At 48.5% G+C, this 18,456-nt stretch overlaps 1 protein-coding gene across 3 annotated transcripts in view; it reads right to left on the bottom strand.

Annotated features, from left to right (window-relative positions):
* The window catches only part of NRXN3 (neurexin 3), a 1,738,382-nt gene extending 1,722,711 nt beyond the window's left edge, over positions 1–15,671 (bottom strand). Inside the window, exons 1-3 of one of the 3 annotated variants that reach the window (XM_010844398.1) lie at positions 14,938–15,671; positions 13,359–13,362; positions 9,051–9,097 (exon numbers count right to left, since the gene is read on the bottom strand). In XM_010844398.1, the coding sequence (XP_010842700.1) occupies positions 9,051–9,097; positions 13,359–13,362; positions 14,938–15,646 (760 nt within the window). In that variant the 5' untranslated portion in view covers positions 15,647–15,671. The remainder of the gene's footprint in view (positions 1–9,050; positions 9,098–13,358; positions 13,363–14,937) is intronic. The other 2 variants (XM_010844399.1, XM_010844400.1) reach the window with 2 other exon arrangements.
* Between the last annotated feature and the right edge of the window lie 2,785 nt (positions 15,672–18,456).

The raw sequence follows: 18,456 nt of genomic DNA, 5'->3' as shown, positions 1-18,456 counted from the left end.
TACATGGGGTCGCTGAGGGTCGGACACGACTGAGCGACTTCACTTTCACTTTTCAATTTCATGCATTGGAGAAGGAAATGGCACCCCCCTCCAGTGTTCTTGCCTGGAGAATCCCAGGGACGGGGGAGCCTGGTGGGCTGCCGTCTATGGGGTCTCACAGTCAAACACAACTGAAGCGACTTAGCAGCAGCAGCAACACAAGTTCTTAAAGAAACACAAAGTACAAATCAGAATGCCCACTCACTAATCTTGGGCAAGTCCCTTCACTCCTCTGGGTTTGTTTCTTTTGAATCACTGAGCCCTTGATTCCCATGAGATTCTAATGTTCTAGGAGTCAGAAATTGTATTACGTTTATGAGCAGAACATCCAAAACCCTCAGAATCATCATCTCTAAATGAGGCGTAAGTTTCTACATGTAGACATTTTTTCAAATGAACAGACCTCTCCAAAGGCAGACAAAGAGTTCATGTGAATGGTTTTTTGAAGCTAAATTATACAGTCTTTCGATGCTGTTTTATTATATTCCGATGCATGCCCCAACTTCAACCAGGTAGAGAAGGCATACTCTTTCATTGAGTGCCCAGTGAACAATTTTAAGCAGCTCTCCTTTGTCCCTAGTTTCCCTTCTACATCTCCAACCATTCGCTTTACTCTGTCTCAGGGATTTCCTTTCTTCTGCTACCCTATGTGTTAAGGTTCTGAGTTTATCCTCCTTTACCTCTCAATTAGACTCCTTGCCTGGACAACCTCACTCCTGCACCTTACCCCTGCAACAACAACCACCACCCTGACCTCTGCCCAGCCCTATCCTCCTCCCCAGCATGACCCTTGCCCCCACCTGCCTCTGCACATCTCCCCACAGGTGTCCTGTAGGTGCTGAAGAGAAAGTGGGCGAGATACAGACAAATCATTTGTCATCATCCTTCTCTCACCTTTACCCCAAATCTGCTCCTCCCACTGACTTTCCTAGTTACCCCTATGACCAAAAGAGCATGTGATCAAAGCTCTTCTTCCCTCTTTGCAATTATCATCATCATTAATAATTAGTAATAATGGCTAACATTCATTGAATGCTGACTGCATGCCAAGCATTGTTCTAAGTATTCTATGTGTGAGATCTCAAACTTCAAAGCAATCTGAAATGGTGGGCACTATCATTACACTCCGGAGAAGGCGATGGCACCCCACTCCAGTACTCTTGCCTGGAAAATCCCATGGATGGAGGAGCCTGGTAGGCTGCAGTCCATGGGGTTGAGAGGAGTCGGACACGACTGAGTGACTTCGTTTTCACTTTTCACTTTCATGCATTGGAGAAGAAAATGGCAACCCCCTCCAGTGTTCTTGCCTGGAGAATCCCAGGGATGGGGGAGCCTGGTGGGCTGCCGTCTATGGGGTTGCACAGAGTCGGACATGACTGAGGCAACACAGCAGCGGTAGCAGCATCATTACACTGGTTTCACAAATAGTGGAATTGCTACACAGAAAAGTTAAGTCTTTTGCCCAAGTTTACACAACTAGTGTGTGTCAGAGTCAAGGTCTAAGTGCAAACCCACTAAAGCTCATTGCCTTTCGGAGTATGAAGTGCCTCTTTTTAACATCTCTGCAGTTGGCCCTTCTTCCATCACTACCCTCCCAGGAGTGACTCTTCTATCACCAAAGTCACCCAATAGCCTCTACCTGGATCCCCAGCTTTCCCTCTCCCAATCACCAACCGTTCCATCACACAAACTGCTCCTAGAGCCACGTTTCTTTTTTAAAAAAAATAAAATTTCATTGCAATATAGTTGATTGACAATGCTGTGTCTTTCTAAAATTCATGTCTGATAGTCACTGCTCAGTTGAAAAGTTTCCAAGGGCAGGAAAATATAATGTCCTGAATACATGCAAACATTTAAGACCCACACTACCTAAGTCCTCCCCATATTCCTCCTCCATGGTCCTCAACCCTTTAACTCAGCCACATTAACAACAGCAAACTCCTAGCAAGAGCATCTTGCTGTTTCACAGGGTCCCCTGAATGTCTTTTTCCCCCAGTCTACTAATTAAAGCTTCAAGTCCAACCTGAGGGTTTCCACCGTGAAATGCCCTTCAGCCCGACTTCCGCCATGAGCACACACACACCGCAAGCAGGTGGAGCGCTGCCTTTTGAGCTGCTCCACAAACATACCATGTGGTATCTTAGCAGCTCTAATGTACACAACACCTCTTTGCCCGACGGGCTGTCCAACTGGACCGTGAGCTCCTCAAGGGCAGGGCCCAAGCTTGTACACAATAGGCACTCGCTCAGTCAATGTCAGAAAATGAACTTATTCCAGTAAAGAGATGGGCTACTTCAACATACAGATGATTATACATCAAGGATTGCTTTGCAAATGTTTGAACATACTTCAAAGACTCTGTTCTCTTACACAATCTAAAGTTGCCCTGGCGAACACTATGATTTTTTAATGCAAAAAAAAACTCTGCAATAGCAGATAATATTAGTCATTCTCAAACACTGAGGCTTCTGAAAGTGGAAGATGTGACTGGAACAACTTCCTATGGGGCCCTCCAAAGCCACCTGGCCAGGTCAACCAAGACCACCACACACAGAGCTGAAGACAGAGTTGAGGAACCCAACGCACATCCCACTGGCATCGGGGATACATTGGGTATCAGTCCCCACCTGAAATCTGCAAGCCAGCGGTGGGGGTGGGGGATAAGTGAGTAACTATTGCCAACTAGAGATTCAACTAGAGATGTAGAGATAAACATAGATCTGAGTCTTGACCAGTGACCTCCAAAGCTTTCTGCACCAACTCCCCACTACGAAAAGTCATTTTACTATATTCTCCTGAGAGATGTATATTACACGTACTTATAAATCATTTGTATACAGGTTAACTTTACACACTCACTATTTCCTACCTGTGTCCCCTTAAATGGTCTTTGCACTTACCCTGCTTTTTTGGCCATGTCACACAGCTAGTGGGATTTTAGTTCTCCCACCAGGGATTGGACTTGCCCTGGACAGTGAGAGCTCAGAGTCCTAACCACTGGAGGGCCAGGGAATTCCCAATGTGTCCCTTTCTGAAGCCCACTGACCTAAGGAATATCTTCCCATCTCCCGGAACTGCAGAGGATGGACGTGATGACACCCCAGGACCGTGGAGTCCTTGGTTCACAGGCACGTGCACACCAGCACAGGTGTCACTCCAGCACTCCGCACCCCGCCAGGCAGTAAGACAAGGCCACACTGTGCCTTCACGGTCCCGCAGCTCCAAGCATCAGAATTCCTCCTCTTAGCTCTGATCGTTTCCACCCTCCAGCCCAATATCCTCCCCCTCCTCCACCCACATGGCAGCTCTTCCCACATCCAAGGACACTTATCTAGTCCCCAGTGAGCCTCCCCTTCTCCAGGGAATCCACGAACGCTGATGGAGCCTCTCCATCTCCAGTGACAACACCGCGCCTGCCTCCAACAGCCATTCCACACGCATTTACATGGTCCCAGGCTGGCTGCTGCCTATAATTGTTACAGGAAACCACTGGTTGTAAACAAACAAAGTCTTTCTAGTTCATCCTCAGCTAGATCAAGCCAAGTGGAGTGTACGTGTGTGTGACTCAGATTCTACGAAAACCGCAGCAACCATACCACTTTCCTTATTAAAAGGAGGCATGTCTAAAGGTGGCCCACTCTACGTGGTCCAAGCCATAGCTGTAATCAATGTATTAAACAGACATTAAGCTCACGTTCTTGGGAACCTGCATCCACCCATCACATAAAACATGAATGCAGGCACACATACACACAGAGTAGGCTTCATTAAGGCCACAGACATTTGGTGACCACCTGCTTTTTGTCAGATACCAGAGACATGCCATTTAGCCTTCCAGCCTGTAGCATTAATTCACAAAAGGAAACAGGGTCTTCCCTTGGCTTCATGTCTTAGAATTCTCAACGAGAACTCCTCCTCATGTATACTCCTGTGACGGGAATCAGGAAACCCAACGGAGCTACTACAACTTGCATTAAGGATGTGAAAACCAAAGGGAGCTGAGAGACACATTAAAACATAGCCAGTGGTTATATATTCTACACAGCAAAAAGAAAAAAAAAAAAATTTAGCCCCAATCTGCATTAACACAAGACTGAAAACTCAGTATCAGGATGGTGGTGGTTTAGTCACTCAGTCGTATCCGACTCTTTGCAGCCCCACAGACTGTAGCCCCCTAGGCTCCTCTGTCCATCGGATTTTCCAGGCAAGAACACTGGAGTGGGTTGCCATTGCCTTCTCCAGGGCAATATCAGGAGGAGCAAACAACAAAGTTCCCACAGCAACTAAAACCCAATCATCTTCTTCCCAAGTGGCAATTACCACTTGACTATGTGAGATGCCCATTTCCTTCTCTGGGCGTGTGGTTGGTGGAAACGGGCCGGACAATGGGGACTGCCACAGTAGAAGTCGGTGACTCTGAGTACATTTTCATGCTCTGAGTCAAAAGGATGTCTGTGGGCTTTGCTCTTAAAAGCAAACTATTTTAAACCATGAATTATGAGACAAATTCTCCTATCTTTGCTGCAGTGTCAGTAAAGTGACTGTCAATGGGGAGGTGGCTGAGAGCCAAGACTAGCCTCATCCCCTTTAGGGTGCAGGAGGGGATTTGCTTGGCAGGTTTCCAGTCCGTGCCAATGCAGGAGCAACATCTTCTAGCCCTGCCTAATCCTCTCCCTGGGAGACTTCTTCCCAACAGTGCCAAAAACATGGGACACCCAAGGCAGCCTGGCAGAGTCGGAAACATTTCTGAATAGGGCATATGCTTCCAAGGCCAGTTTCCAGGAATAGCTACTCAGTGCTACATCGAATCATACCCTTGTCTTTTTTTCTTTTTTTTTAAAGCATCCTACTAGGCTTTTAAGCAAAATCTTGATGTGTGTTGGGGCGTCTGATCCTGGCTGCCACGATAGACTTGTCAAGCAAGTCCAATCCAATTCCATTTTCCTCTATTCCATAGCATTCTGGAACTTCTCACCTTATTTCTGAGCCATTACATATTTCCAGGGGGCTCCTTGGAAATTCAGAGATGCTGAAAAGCTTGCTGAATATGGAGGAAGATGGGACATTTTAGGGGGGATCACATTAGGCACAGATAATAGAGCCAGAGATGGGGCTAAGCATGAATCCTTCAGAGTGCAAGCTCCCCAGGAACGAAATGACTGGAGCATGAATCACCTGCTTACATCAGGATTTCTTCCCACGTCAATCCCTCCCATGTCGTTTAAGATTAATCACAAGCAGTTAATTCTAAATAACTCAGTGGTGTGTATACTGTTAGTGCTATATTAGAGAATCCGTTATGAATTCTACTTTGTGCAAGGGTTAATTCCTCCAAAGCATCATCCAGAAATGTTATGACCTACCCATTAGCCCCACCCACATGGCCCATCACAACGGTCAGATTGCTTTAATTAAAATGAGGACCAGTGAGGAAATGTCTGAGAAGCAGACTTTGGCCTGATGAAGGAAGAGTTCCACAATACTCTGTAATCAGAGATATATCAGGATGCTTTGGAAAGTACCAAGCCCCTGCCGTTGCCACTGCCCGGGGTTTTTTAGTCAGGGAGAGATGTCTTACACAGTTGAGAAGAGGATGTGAAATGAATAATTAGACCCAATGACCTTTATAGTCCCCTCCAGTAACGTACAGCCCATGGTAACTATACTATTAATAATACAGTATTACATGTTTAAAAGTTGCTAAGAGAGCTGATCTTAAAAGTTCTCATAATAAGAAAAAGCATGTTGTAACTATGTAGCATATTAAAAAGTAGAGACATTACTTTGCCAACAAAGGTCTGTCTAGTCAAAGCTATGGTTTTTCAAGTAGTTATGTATAGATATAAGAGTTGGACTATAAAGAAAGCTGAGAGCTGAAGAATTGATGCTTTTGAACTGTGGTGTTGGAGAAGACTCCTGAGAGTCTGTTGGACTACCAGGAGATCAAATCTGTCAATCCTAAAGGAAATCAGTCCTGAATATTCATTGAAAGGACTGATGCTGAAGCTGAAACTTCAATACTTTGGCCACCTGATGTGAAGAATTGACTCACTGGAAAAGACTCTGATACTTGGAAAGACTGGGGAGAGGGGGACAACAGAGGATGAGATAGTTGGATGGCATCACCAACTCGATGGACATGAACTTGAGTAGGGTCCGGGAGTTGGTGATGGACAGGGAAACCTGGCGTGCTGCAGTCCATGGGGTCACAAAGAGTCAGACTGAGCAACTGAACTGAACTATGTAGGGTGATGGATGTTAAGTAGGCTTATTGTCGTGAGCATTTTGCAATACAGACAAATATTGAATTTGAAATTATGTTACACACCTGAAACTAATTTAGTATGTCAATTATGCCTTAAGTAAAAGAAAGTTCTCTCCAAATGTATCATCCCATGATTGTTAACAAGCATCTTGGTTTTTGGTTTTGGGGGAGGGGCAGATTTTTGTGTTTGTTTTTGAACACCTTGGTTTTCAGTGCATCACACAGGCAGAGCCATGACTAGAAGGCGGTATAAATGTCTTCCTGACCTCTACACGGGTCACAGGACCTGTGGGGCATCCCTTACAGACGATTTCCCCCATGGCACCAGAGCACCCCTCTGATGCTTCAGTGTGACTCCTTATAAAAAGAGACTCACAGCATACTGCCTCAGCCTGAGCTCCAGACTTGCCTTTCCTGACCGAGATCAAGCAAATATGCTGTGGGACGATCATTAGTCTTTCAGAATCTCACGGATGAGAGGCTTAACACCCCCCAGCCTGCTCTTCCTCATTCCCTTAGCCATCCAAGGCTAACCATGCGAGAGACAGGACCCCTTCTGGAGAGAAGCCTGAGAGAATGAGGAAGGTGGAGACCATGAGTGTTGGGTGGGCCCTTTCCCACCATGTGGATCACAGAGAAGCAATGTCAACCTTGCTCATCCCTCCTGGCAATGGGTGCTCATTTTTATTTGACAGCAACCTATTGGGTAAACAAGCTGTACACTCTCTCACTGCACTTTTTCTATTCCAATCATGCATGGAGGAAAGGTTATGGGGTTGCCTGGAATGCCCCGCCTGCCAGCGGAGGCACCAACCCTAACACTGCCGACAACCATGGGATTATCAAGACACTGGCCTCTAAGGACTTTACATCAGCAAACAGGACCACTTCAGGAGAACCAAATCCACAGGCAAGAGGAAAAAATGTCAGAGAAGGCTTGGATGCATACAGGTCCCTGGAGAAACATAAAGGAAAATCTCCCCAGAGCCACCTTCTTAGCTGCAAAGATACTGTACTTAAACAAGAGCCTCGGTAAAACCAAAAGGATATAAATGCATTTCACAGCTTAAACCAAGAGCTTCCCATTGCCCACAGCCTGCATCCCTGCCTTCCTTTCATCCTCAGCCTCTTTAGGACCTTGCACAAACTTCCAGAAAACTGCATCCCCCTCCCTCCCTTGAAGAGCTGACAGCATTCATGATTTTTAGGTCCACACACCAAGTAAGTGGAGCTGGAGAGTTGGGCTGGATGACGATGAGATGAATTTGTTTTTAAAAGCTGCTGGTACCAGTTCTTAGATGTTAAAAAAAAAAAAAGGTTTTTGGAAAATACATTATGTTGGAATATCATGGCTAGCCGTGAAGGTTTGAGCCCAGACACAGATGACGACACATTTAAAGGGGCCCCATATTGCTTTTAAATAGGTCACCCAAAGACATCAATTTCTGGAGAACAACAGCAGTAATGACAACCCACTGGCACCGTCAGTTCCCAAACAGATCACAGAGGCAGGCCTGCCGAGCCACGCTTTGTCCCTCCCCTCTGTCAGCCGCAGCCTGCCACCTGTAACACGGCCCGGCGCTGAGCCGCGCAAACCAAGCATCCCAACCTCAGCTGCGAAACCTCAGGAGGGCCCCAGATGTGTCCCCTGCTTAAACACAAGCTTGTTCCTCGAAATTTACAGCAAACATTTCTGAACACATCCTCGTTACCCACTGCATATCCTACATGTCCCCTGCTCCCCACCACGCCTCCCCAAATCATGTTCCTCTCTGCCTTCATCCTCCCGTGCTCCGTCCCCATGGCTCCTCCTGCCCTGTTGGTCATGAACAGAAAGGAAACGCGTCTGTGATGAAGGGTCAGGGGTCACTGGGGAATCACTCATACACCCAGAGCAACATTGCTGTCGCTGGACAGCAACAAGCCTTCTTAACAGAGGTGGATCCACAGAGGGGGAACCAGAAGCTCGTGAGGTCAGGCATGCCTTAAGAAAAAAAACAAAAATCACAAATACAATAATATGCATGGGGCCTTGAAAAGGGACCATGCAAGTGAAGATAGGCCAAAAGTTTAATTTTGTGGCAAATCCGCCTCTGCCTCTGTAATAATCTCCCCTCCCACACACACAAAGGAAAAGGGAGGAATAAACACAGAGGAAGGGAGTTTGGTTTTGCTATCTGGGAAGAGAGTCAGAAGACAGCAGGAAAGCAAGAAGTGCGAAGGATGAATCCTGGAGCTCCGTCTTTGACCGCCAACCCTGGGTGGGCTGCCGGCCACTTCCTGGTACCTGGGAAATCAAAGGCGAGTCTGAAGAGGTCATGCGGTCCATCCAGTGATGCTCCAGCGTGGGGAAGCCGTGCAACTTCCTCGGGACCCATGGGTCCATTCCCAGGCGCTTCATTTCAAACCAGGGTGGGAAGTGAATACTCAGACTCATTCACTCTCTCTCATTCTCTCATCGCCTCTCTTTCTTTCCGACTGGGAGGAGCAGATCTTCTGGGACTGGCCAAGCTGATAACCTCCTGCACCGGGAGTTTGACATTTTGCTTATCATCAGCAACCAGGGAGGCAATGCTCCATTTCACAATGGAGACACAGGCCATTTGTGTTAATGAAGGCAGCCTAGGAGCGATATAAAATGCTAGGTTGAAGATCTGGGCTCTCGAGTCGCAGGGCCACCTGCCGAACAGGCAGCATCTAAGCTTGCCCTCACGCTGTCTACCTGCAAGATGAATGGCGCTCTCACCTATTCTGTGGGACAGTGAGGCCTGTGCTACCCCCTCTATGGGATGCCTTGTGGACCGGAACGCCACATTTACGGGGCAAAGAGCTCTGAATCCAGTCCAGCATGCACCACTGCTGTCAGTGACCCCAAGCTCCTAGGCAGGGGTAAAATGGTAATGAAATTAGATTCTAGATGCTCCCGAAATTCCCCTCCTTTTCTTGCTGCTGCCTCTCTAACAAGGATGAAGGAAAATGACAGAGGTGGGGGTAGCTCAAAGGGAAGCTTCAAACCTTCTACGAAACCAAATTGACACAAAATCCATTCTTACACCCACCAGGCAGCCAACAACCCAGAGTTAGGACTCCTTCTTTCCCAGAGACTGTGCTGATCATTTTATATGTTTCGTCTCCTGTGCTCTCAACTACCTAACGTATGATTTCTTGTTATCCCTGCTTTGCTGCAAGGCAGGACAGCACAGTGGTTAAGAGTGTGGGCTCTGAAGCCAGACCCTTGAGATATATACTCCATTCCAGTCTCTCCCTAGGGGGAGTTACTTAGCCTTTGTCCCTCAACTTCCTTATCTACAAAAGTAGAATAACAATAGTGTGTCAAGAGTGGTTCTGAGGGTCACAAAAGCTAATACAGAGCAGACCTGGCCGGGTGACTGTCAGCTGCTCTTATCGTTGTTATTATTATTGTTGAGGATGCTGAAGCTTCCAAAACCATCTCCAAACACCGCGTGTAAGTGGACAAGCCTTCATGTAAGTCCAGAAGCTGTGCTCTTAAGCATAGCACCAAACCTTCATCAAGTTTTTGATTTCTCTGCTCCTCAGTTTCCTCATCTGTGAAACGGGGCTAGTTAATGGTATCAACTGCATAGGAGTGTTGTGAGAATTAGATGAGACCATGCGTAGGAAGCACGTAGGATTCAGGCTGGGGCGGTGCTCAAAAATAGTAAATAACATCACTATTACTTTTTCTAAGGAAGGCTGCTTGATCTCTGGAGCCTTGTCCCAAAGTCTCTCTCACTCCATTTCCACCCCTGACCCCTGCCCCTGGGGCCTCACTTCTCTAGAGCCAGTGACCCCAGGGCAGTAGGAGGCATTGGGGAGGGCATGTTAGCTCCATCCCCCCAATACACAGCCCACACCCCACCTCTTCTGTCCTGTGAACAGGGGACTGAGCTGACGGCAGCTGCTCTGGGACAGCCTGTGAAGGGAGATAGGGGACTTAAAGATAATTAAGATGATTAGCCCCCCAGAGCTGGGCCTGTGGTGTCTCATCACCAGATGCAAATGCAAGTTCAGGGCTCCTGGAAGGCTTCTGGCAGAATGCCCGCCCGCCCCTCAACCCTGATGAACCCAAACCAAGCCTTATCCAAGGCCCACCCTCTCTGCAGCCCACAGCTGGAGTGCGGGCTGGGGTGGAAGGAGAAGGCTGCTCTCCTTGTACCACAGAAGAGGGTACAAGGAAGAAGCGTCTCCTGTCTTTACAAGGAGGCGGAGACGCTATTGTGAGGAGGGGAGTGGGGGGAGCAGTTCAAAAAAAAATTGCTCTTCCCTCTCAGTTAAAAGAAGGATAATTGGAGCAAGTGGAAGGCGGCGGCTCTGTCATTTAGCATGCAGCATACCCAGGAAATCTCGCTGGGTAATCAGGAGGAGAGGACGAGAAAGAGCAATCAGACCCCTATTCAGGCTCATTTAGCGACAGCCCCCGCTGGCTGGCTGGCTGGCTGGGCCGGGGGAGAGCGGGGCTGGTCCTAACGCCCGAATGCTGGGTGGGAAATCGAGTCCTCCCTGCTTCTGGGCTTGTCTCCACCCCAAGGGGAAGGATTCTGAAAAGGACCTAGACTGGCCTCTTGATGACTCACCACTGCCCACTCCGATCCTCGGCCATAGGGGTTGACTGAGATTAGGAACAAAGCCACATTACTATTCAGGCAGCAGGGGCAAGGGCGAGGGGAAGAGACGGTGATATTTTTATACTAGTGCCCCAAACTCCTCCTAAACATGGGAGGAGCCATGGCAATCACTGGGACCTTCGCTATAGCATCGGATGTCTCTGGCTCTTGGTAAAACTTCGGAGGTAAGCACCTCTTCTTGGAATACCTTTCCATCTTAGTTCTGGCTTTGAGAAATGGGAGAAGAAATGGAACGTTCGCCATAAAAAAGAAAACTAATTAAAATTCACTTTCGGGAAGGCACACCAAGGCCACACGGTGGTACTGAGCCATCCATCAACCAACCTGAGTAGGATGTCAGCTTCAGACGGCGGGAGGGATGTGGGATGGATGGGAGGCTCGTGGAGCCCACACCACCAAGTGCTTGTCCTCAGACTCTGGCCCCTATTACCTGCACCCACAGCTGTACCTCACTGGGGGATCCCCACCCCTGAAAACTTAACAACTGAGACTCAACAAGTCGCTTTTGCCCTGGGCACCTGCCTAAGTTAGCAGGAAAAGATAGCAGACAAAGAACCGATTTTTCTTTTTGCCGACTCAACAGGACCTCATGTCACCTCACTGAAATTAACCTAAAAACACAGGTGTACAAATGATCTTCGACACAGGTAGACCCATGGATTAAGATCTGATCATTAAGATCTGATCGTAGAGATCAACCTGTGGAAACTTCCCCACCTTTCCTTGGCCCCACCCCACCTGCAGCAGGCTGGTTTCAGGCTAAATGAACCCTTCAGGGAAGCTGGTACTGAAACGGAGACACTTTGGCAGTGAACCAGTTCGTCATGGCTATAAGATTGTTGAGAAATTCAATACCTGCACGTTCACAATTGAGAATGTTTTAAAAACAAACAATCAAGCTAAACTCATGTCAAGGTAATGACAAGCCCCCAATAACCAACGAGAGGGCTGCTGTCTGGAGGCTGCTGGGGGCACCTCTTTATTGTCCAGTGAGCTTCAGAGATGCCCCAAAACAGGACTGGGCTAAACAGAAAAAGCCAGGTGAATATGTCCCACGCAGCAGGATTATATTCCAAACCAGATATGCATAATTTTAAAGTTATTTTGAGGCAAGATTAAAAGTCATCTTGAACAAATCTGAAGTTGAAAACCCAAACATTTGATTTATAAACATAACAACCTAGAAGAAGAAGAAAAAAAGTCCAGGACCACCCCCCTCTCTCTCCATCATGTGCCAGAATGTTCAATGTGACCATTAGCTGGTTTGGGAGTCTTGGGATGAAGTTTCCCCAAGTAGGTTGTGTGGGGTTCAGTCTGCAGCCAAAGTCTTTTGCCACAAGAAACAGAAGATAACTGTGTCCATAACTTGTCCCCCGCAAACCCAACTCTCCCACAGCAACTATCTCCAGGGTCTTGTGGGTCTTACCTAGAAAAGATACCCAATGGGAGGTCAAAATCGCCCAAAGCAAATAGAAGAGATGGGCCCAGCAGTGAGTTCTTCCTGGGGTGCAGGATGGAGACATTTCCAAGCCACTGAGGCATGGAAAGCCAGACAGGCCAAGTAAACATCAATACCGCCAGCATGCTAGAAGCTAATGGACCGCAGAGAGCGCCTCCAACAGGCCCCGACCACATCCATCTGAAGCTGCAGGAGCCCTCCCAGCTCTTCCTGCCCTTGAACTGCTAAAGCATGAAGCCCTCACACAATCAAACAGCACAGCCCATCCTGCAAAGTGGGATGATCAGAGGCTTGGTACACAGCACCCGCTGCTGGGACCAAGTCCCCGGGGGTTTCAGTTCTGTGACATTTGCAATTTGAAGTGGGCGAGAGATGAGGCCAGAGAGGCACCCTCACTGCCCGCTTTACAATGTCTTTAGGAAAACGGGCAGGTATTTGTTTAGGCTGTTTGTCTTGTTTTATGCAGATCGGCTTGACACTCAGCAGCTGCTGTGGGTGTTTTTTTTTTCCCCTTCATATTTTACAGGTGAGTCTTCCCCCTGCTTACTCTAAAAATTAACTGTGTGGAGAGAACGGATATTTTCTAAAAGCCTGAGATGCATCTTTGTGATTGATTAGACATAATGACAATTACCAGGAGCAACAGGCTTCAAGTCACCAACAGTAAATGCTGGTACCTCCCCCAACATCCACCCTCACCTCAGCCATTGCACTGCTCCAGACCAACCAAGTGTTAGTAGTTAGTGGAGTGCAGTTAATACTAAGTCTGTTTACTGTATTATGTACCGTGAGAATAATGAAATATGCCGCGTTTGCCTTCTACAGATAGAGGCATCAGTCCATAGCCACGAGATGGTCTGAACCCTATAGAAAAAAAACCATCATTAAAATATATATATTGTATTTAGCTATTAAAAAGTTGACTGCTTATCATCTACTCTGAAGAAACTCCTCTGGAGACCTCAAACAAACATACACACACACCCAAACCAAATAAATAAATAAATAAGAGAGAGAAAAAATTGTATACATATACAGTATAGAGATTTCTTCCTGCAGAAAAGTGCTGATCCAAACCTGCCCAGAGGAAATGAGTTCTTTTTAAACACAAAAAATGCAATCAGGGATAATCAGCAAGTTAACAACACACTTGCAAACACTCTGGTCCCTAGAAAGGAAGAATGCCAGCTCCCAATGCCAGTTCTGAGAACAGAACAGATCCTTTGGGCGAAGGAGAAAACAAGTGTTCATGTCAGCCTTCAGGAAGAACTTTCTCCAAAGCCCAGAAGCTCTGGAACAGCGGTCAGCTCCAGGGGGACCTGCTTGTGGTAAGTGCTTCAGTAACCACTGTCCCCAGATGACTCTGTGGGTTGGGGCTGCCTCTACCCCTCTGCCCCATCCCTCCTCCAGTGGACTCAGTGAGGAATAACAGAGGTCAGAAAAGGACTTCTTGCATGTCTTGCATCTCCCTCTCTGGCAACCCACCCACAAGAAGGGAGGTGTGATGGCAGGCCCAGAAGAGGAAAGAAGTACTCTTGCAATAGCCCATACTTGACCTACAAGGAGGCTCCCAAGAAGATCCCCAGAGTGTCCTGGTCTCCAGCATGTATCACCTGTGAAATAAACTTTGTTTTGATTTAAAGAAATGTTTTAATACCTGCTAGTTAGATAACGTTCATATCAACCACAGCTTTAGGAGTTGGGTGGTTTCAGGGAAAGTGTAAGGAACGTCTGTAGACACTATTTTTAATTACAAATCCCAAGGCAGTAGGGTAGCACATGAAGGAAGGGATTGTGGGAGTCTGCACTAAGACACTCACCTGGCCCCACCTACCTGACCTCCCTTGACCTGTTGGTTCCCAACTTTAGCTGCACAATGAAATCACCTGGGGGTCTTAGTACGAGGAGGCGAGAAGTCCCCCCCAAAAATGCCCTGTCTACCCATCAGACACCTTCCAGAAGACTGTGGGAGGAGGGGCACAGCTGAAGGGCTGGGTTGACAGCAAGGCCAGGTGTGGACCCACAGTCTATCAACCCTCATTCTTCTTTGCACCAGCATTCCTTATGTTAGGGACGATAAGGAGAAAGTGATGCGGAGTGTCCCGTCTATTCACAAGGGCCCAATTCTCAAGGGATCAAGAGGGCCATAGACAGCCACTTTGCCCCTTTCCATCTGACATCTGGCCTTGTACTGACCCTTCGAAGCTTCACTGCGGTGGAAAGAGCTGAGCTGGGGCTCAGATCCTATACTCTATCCAGCCTTTTGAGCAGAGCCAAACATCTGTCTAAGGAAGGAGCCCCTGGTTGAGTAGTCAGGATTCTCTCCTGCTGAGATCTGATGGATTTTTTCCATTGAGAGAAAGCCAAGGATTTCTACCACACCCTCGGGGAAAGAGACCCAATTATCTAACAGGCAGCTAAAGAGGCGGGTCAATGATAGAACTGGTTTCCCTCCAGGCGATCTTGATCCTTACCCAAGCCATCAGGGGTGGGCTCGAGCTCAGAGGGGTAGAGAAGAGGACCCTTACCTTCCGAGCACAGCTTGCCGCCATAGCCGGTGGTAGAACAGTCACAGGTGGGGTGTCCATCCAGGAGAAAGCAGATGCCGCCATTTTCACAGGGACGCTCGCCGCAGGGCCCCTCGGCATCCAACTGGACACCCTGGCTTCCCAGAAGCCGGGGCTCTGAGTTGCCGTACTTGAGATCCGAGATTAATCCCTTGAAGCTGGGCATGGCCTGCACCCCATCAAGGGTCAGAGCAGACGGCCGGATATCGGCGGGAACGCCGCCCAGGAACAGGTCACTGACCACGTCCATGTAGGGCCGCTGGGGCTGCAGCTCCGCGGACCGGCCCTCCCCGTCGAGCACCAGCACTGTGCGCAGGCGGTCGCGGCTCACCATGACGAAGTGCCAGCTGCTGTCGTTCACCCGCTTGCCAGACAGCACGGCGGTCTCCGCACAGTCCATGCTGAGGCGCAGCTGCACACGGCCGTCCACCAGGGAGAGGCAGAGGAAGTCGCAGACGCCGCCGTCGTCTAGGTAGAGGAGCAGCCCCGCGGACACGTTGGTCTTGAACTGAAAGCTGAGGTCGCTGCGCGTGCTGGCATCCCAGCGGAGGTAGCGCGCCCACTGGTTGGGGAGGCCCATGAACTCCAGGCCCAGGCAGAGCCCCAGCAGGGATCCCAGCAGGAGGCTCACCTTCAAGGTGCAGAACACCGAGTGCATGGTGAAGCTCATTCTGGCCAAGCCCCAGGGGCCCGGAGGCGGGGAACGGCCCTCGGGGGACAATCCCCCTGCGCCACCTCCTTTGAAGTGGAAGGCAGAGAGGAAGAGGAGATGGCTGGGGGACAGAGAACACACAAGAGGGAGGAGGCACACACACACACACAGAAGAGGATGAGGAAGGAGGAAAGACAACCAGAAAGCCCTTGGTGGGCACCCACAAGCAAGAAATTCAGTAAGAGACAGAGTGGGGGAAGGACGGGGCAGCAATAGAGGAGGTCAGTCAGGCGGGCGGGGGACAGTGAGGGTGCAGAGTGGGGAGCAGAGTGTCCTTCTCCAAGAAAAGATCTCAGCTATCCAATGTGGATCCGGAGGCCTTGATTTGGGCAGGAGAAAAGTACACGGCGGGCTGGCTGGCGGGTGGAAGCCTTCAGCAATGTCCACCTCCCGGCAGCAGACCCCCAAACGGCCCAGCCAGGGAGGCCGGGGAGAGGGCTGGGGTCAGGGGGGCCGTGATGGAGGAGGAGCGAGCAGTCAGGTGAGCCAGGCGCAAGGTAGAAACAAGCCGAGGACCAGCCCTGAAGGCCGACCTCCTAGCAGCCGAGGGCCGCGGGGAGGGGAGTAGCCGGAAGTTGAAAGCTCAGGCAGAGCAGGGCCCGGGGCCAAACGGAAGTGGACTCAGGCTTCATGGTCCACTCGGGGCGGTCCAGCCCGTAACCTGCCTCCCAGGACTCCAGAGAAAAGACCTGCAGGAAGGAGGGGGGGAGAAGGAAAGGGATTAGGGCCCCGTGTCAGGAAAATATTGCACCCTATTTCACAAATATTGATGGAGTGCTGACTGCGAGCCCGGCTACTCTGGTGAGTCCCAGAGCGCTTGGTGCTTTAAGCGGCAGGGAGGGCCTGGGGTCTTTCAGAGCCATGTCAGGACCCCAAGCTCAGCTCCTAACGATGCACTCAGGTTTTCCACGTGCAAAAAAGTATCAAACCCGCCAAGCCATATCAGCACATTTTTACAATGTTCATATCACAGGGTCACGTATCCAAAATTTAATTTTCAGGTACATGCTAACATTTTAGAGAAGGCAATGGCACCCTACTCCAGTACTCTTGCCAGAAAACCCCATGGACGGAGGAGCCTGGTAGGCTGCAGTCCATGGGGTCTCGAAGAGTTGGACACGACTGAGTGACTTCACTTTCACTTTTCACTTTCATGCATTGGAGAAGGAAATGGCAACCCACTCCAGTGTTCTTGCCTGGAGAATCCCAGGGACGGGGGAGCCTGGTGGGCTGCTGTCTGTGGGGTCGCACAGAGTCGGACACTACTGAAGCGACTTAGCAGCAGCAGCTAACATTTTAGATACTCAAATACACACGTGCAGTTTTAACTTGTTTACCTATTAAAAGACATGAACATGATAGTGATTTTTGTTTGTTTGTTTTAGATTTTCTTTCTCACTTTGCCAAGCCAATGTCTGGTGTAGGCAGCCAAAGACAGATCCTCACCTTTACATTTTTGAGGGAATTATTTACAGGAGTCAGTGAAAATAAACTAGGAGGTGAGTAATGAGCAAAAAACACTCATCTCTTAACTAAATGTTGGAGAAAAGGTCTTGGGGCGGGGGGTGAGGGGGGGAGAGAGTGCTTTGAACCTTTAAAAAAAAAAAAAAGGCTGAGTATATCCTAGTTCTTCTATATGGAGCTTTGAGAAAATTTCTTAACTTATTTGAGCTTCTATTTTCTCACTTATAAAGTAGAGAAAATAATAGCCTTTTTACAAAGTTGGAGACAGGATTCAATGCAATCATGTATTAGAAGGTTCTAGCATGAGGCTATAGCCACAGTAGGTGAACAATGAATGCTACCTCTTTCCTTATTTGTAAGGAAGGATGAGAAGAGGGGATCGCTGGTGTATGTCTGTACGTGTGAGTATGTGTATGTCTGCAAAGGGGACAGTATATTAAAACATACATTTTTAAATTAAAAAAAAAAAAACAGAATGAACAACAAATGAATAGTTAAGGAATGTCACAGAGCTAGAGCATATCATGCATGTTTTATACTGATTGTAAATGCACCAGCACCCAGTTAAGGGGTGGCCAACTGAAGGCAGACTCTGGTCACAGAGCTGAGAGGAAACTTCTCTGTTCACATGAGAGCAATGAGTGTAATTTTTAAGAGTTATGCAAGTTGCTGCTTATTAATTGGCATGCTCGATAATTTACCATGGTCGCTGTCAGACCACTGTCTAGTATTTTTATGATGGCTGCATTAGCAAAGCTAGTTATTACTCATGCTTTGAAGAGGAAAACGCTGTTCCTTAAGCAGCAACAAACACCTATTTCCAGTGAACACACAAGCCCACCCAAAAAGAGGCCGATTAAATCCATTATAGGAAAGCCTCTGTGGTATAAAACGTCCTGTACACACAGTGGTTCCCAGAGTGTGGCATGGGCACCTCCAGGGGCGTGAGGAAGTCTTAACTGGAACATGAGCATAGCATGTGCCAAAACATGCAAGCTTTGCACACGCACAAGCCAAACCAAGTCTTAAAATGCCAGCAATTTTTGGACCTCCCTGGGGCTTCCCTGGTGACTCAACAGGTAAAAGAATCCACCTGCAATGCAGGTGCTACAGGAGACATGAGTTCAATCCCTGGGTCAGAACGATCCCCTGGAGGAGGGCGTGGCAGCCCACTCCAGCATTCTTGCCTAGAGAATCCCATGGACAGAGAAGCCTGGCAGGCTACAGTCCAGAGGCTCAAAGAGGTGTCCATGACTGTAAGTGACTTAGCACGCACGCACGGTGGTACAGTGGATAAGAATCTG

This window comes from Bison bison, unplaced genomic scaffold, assembly GCF_000754665.1.
Source record: "Bison bison bison isolate TAMUID 2011002044 unplaced genomic scaffold, Bison_UMD1.0 scf7180017864201, whole genome shotgun sequence".
Taxonomy (NCBI): domain Eukaryota; kingdom Metazoa; phylum Chordata; class Mammalia; order Artiodactyla; family Bovidae; genus Bison; species Bison bison.
This window is presented reverse-complemented; position numbering and strand designations above follow the sequence as displayed.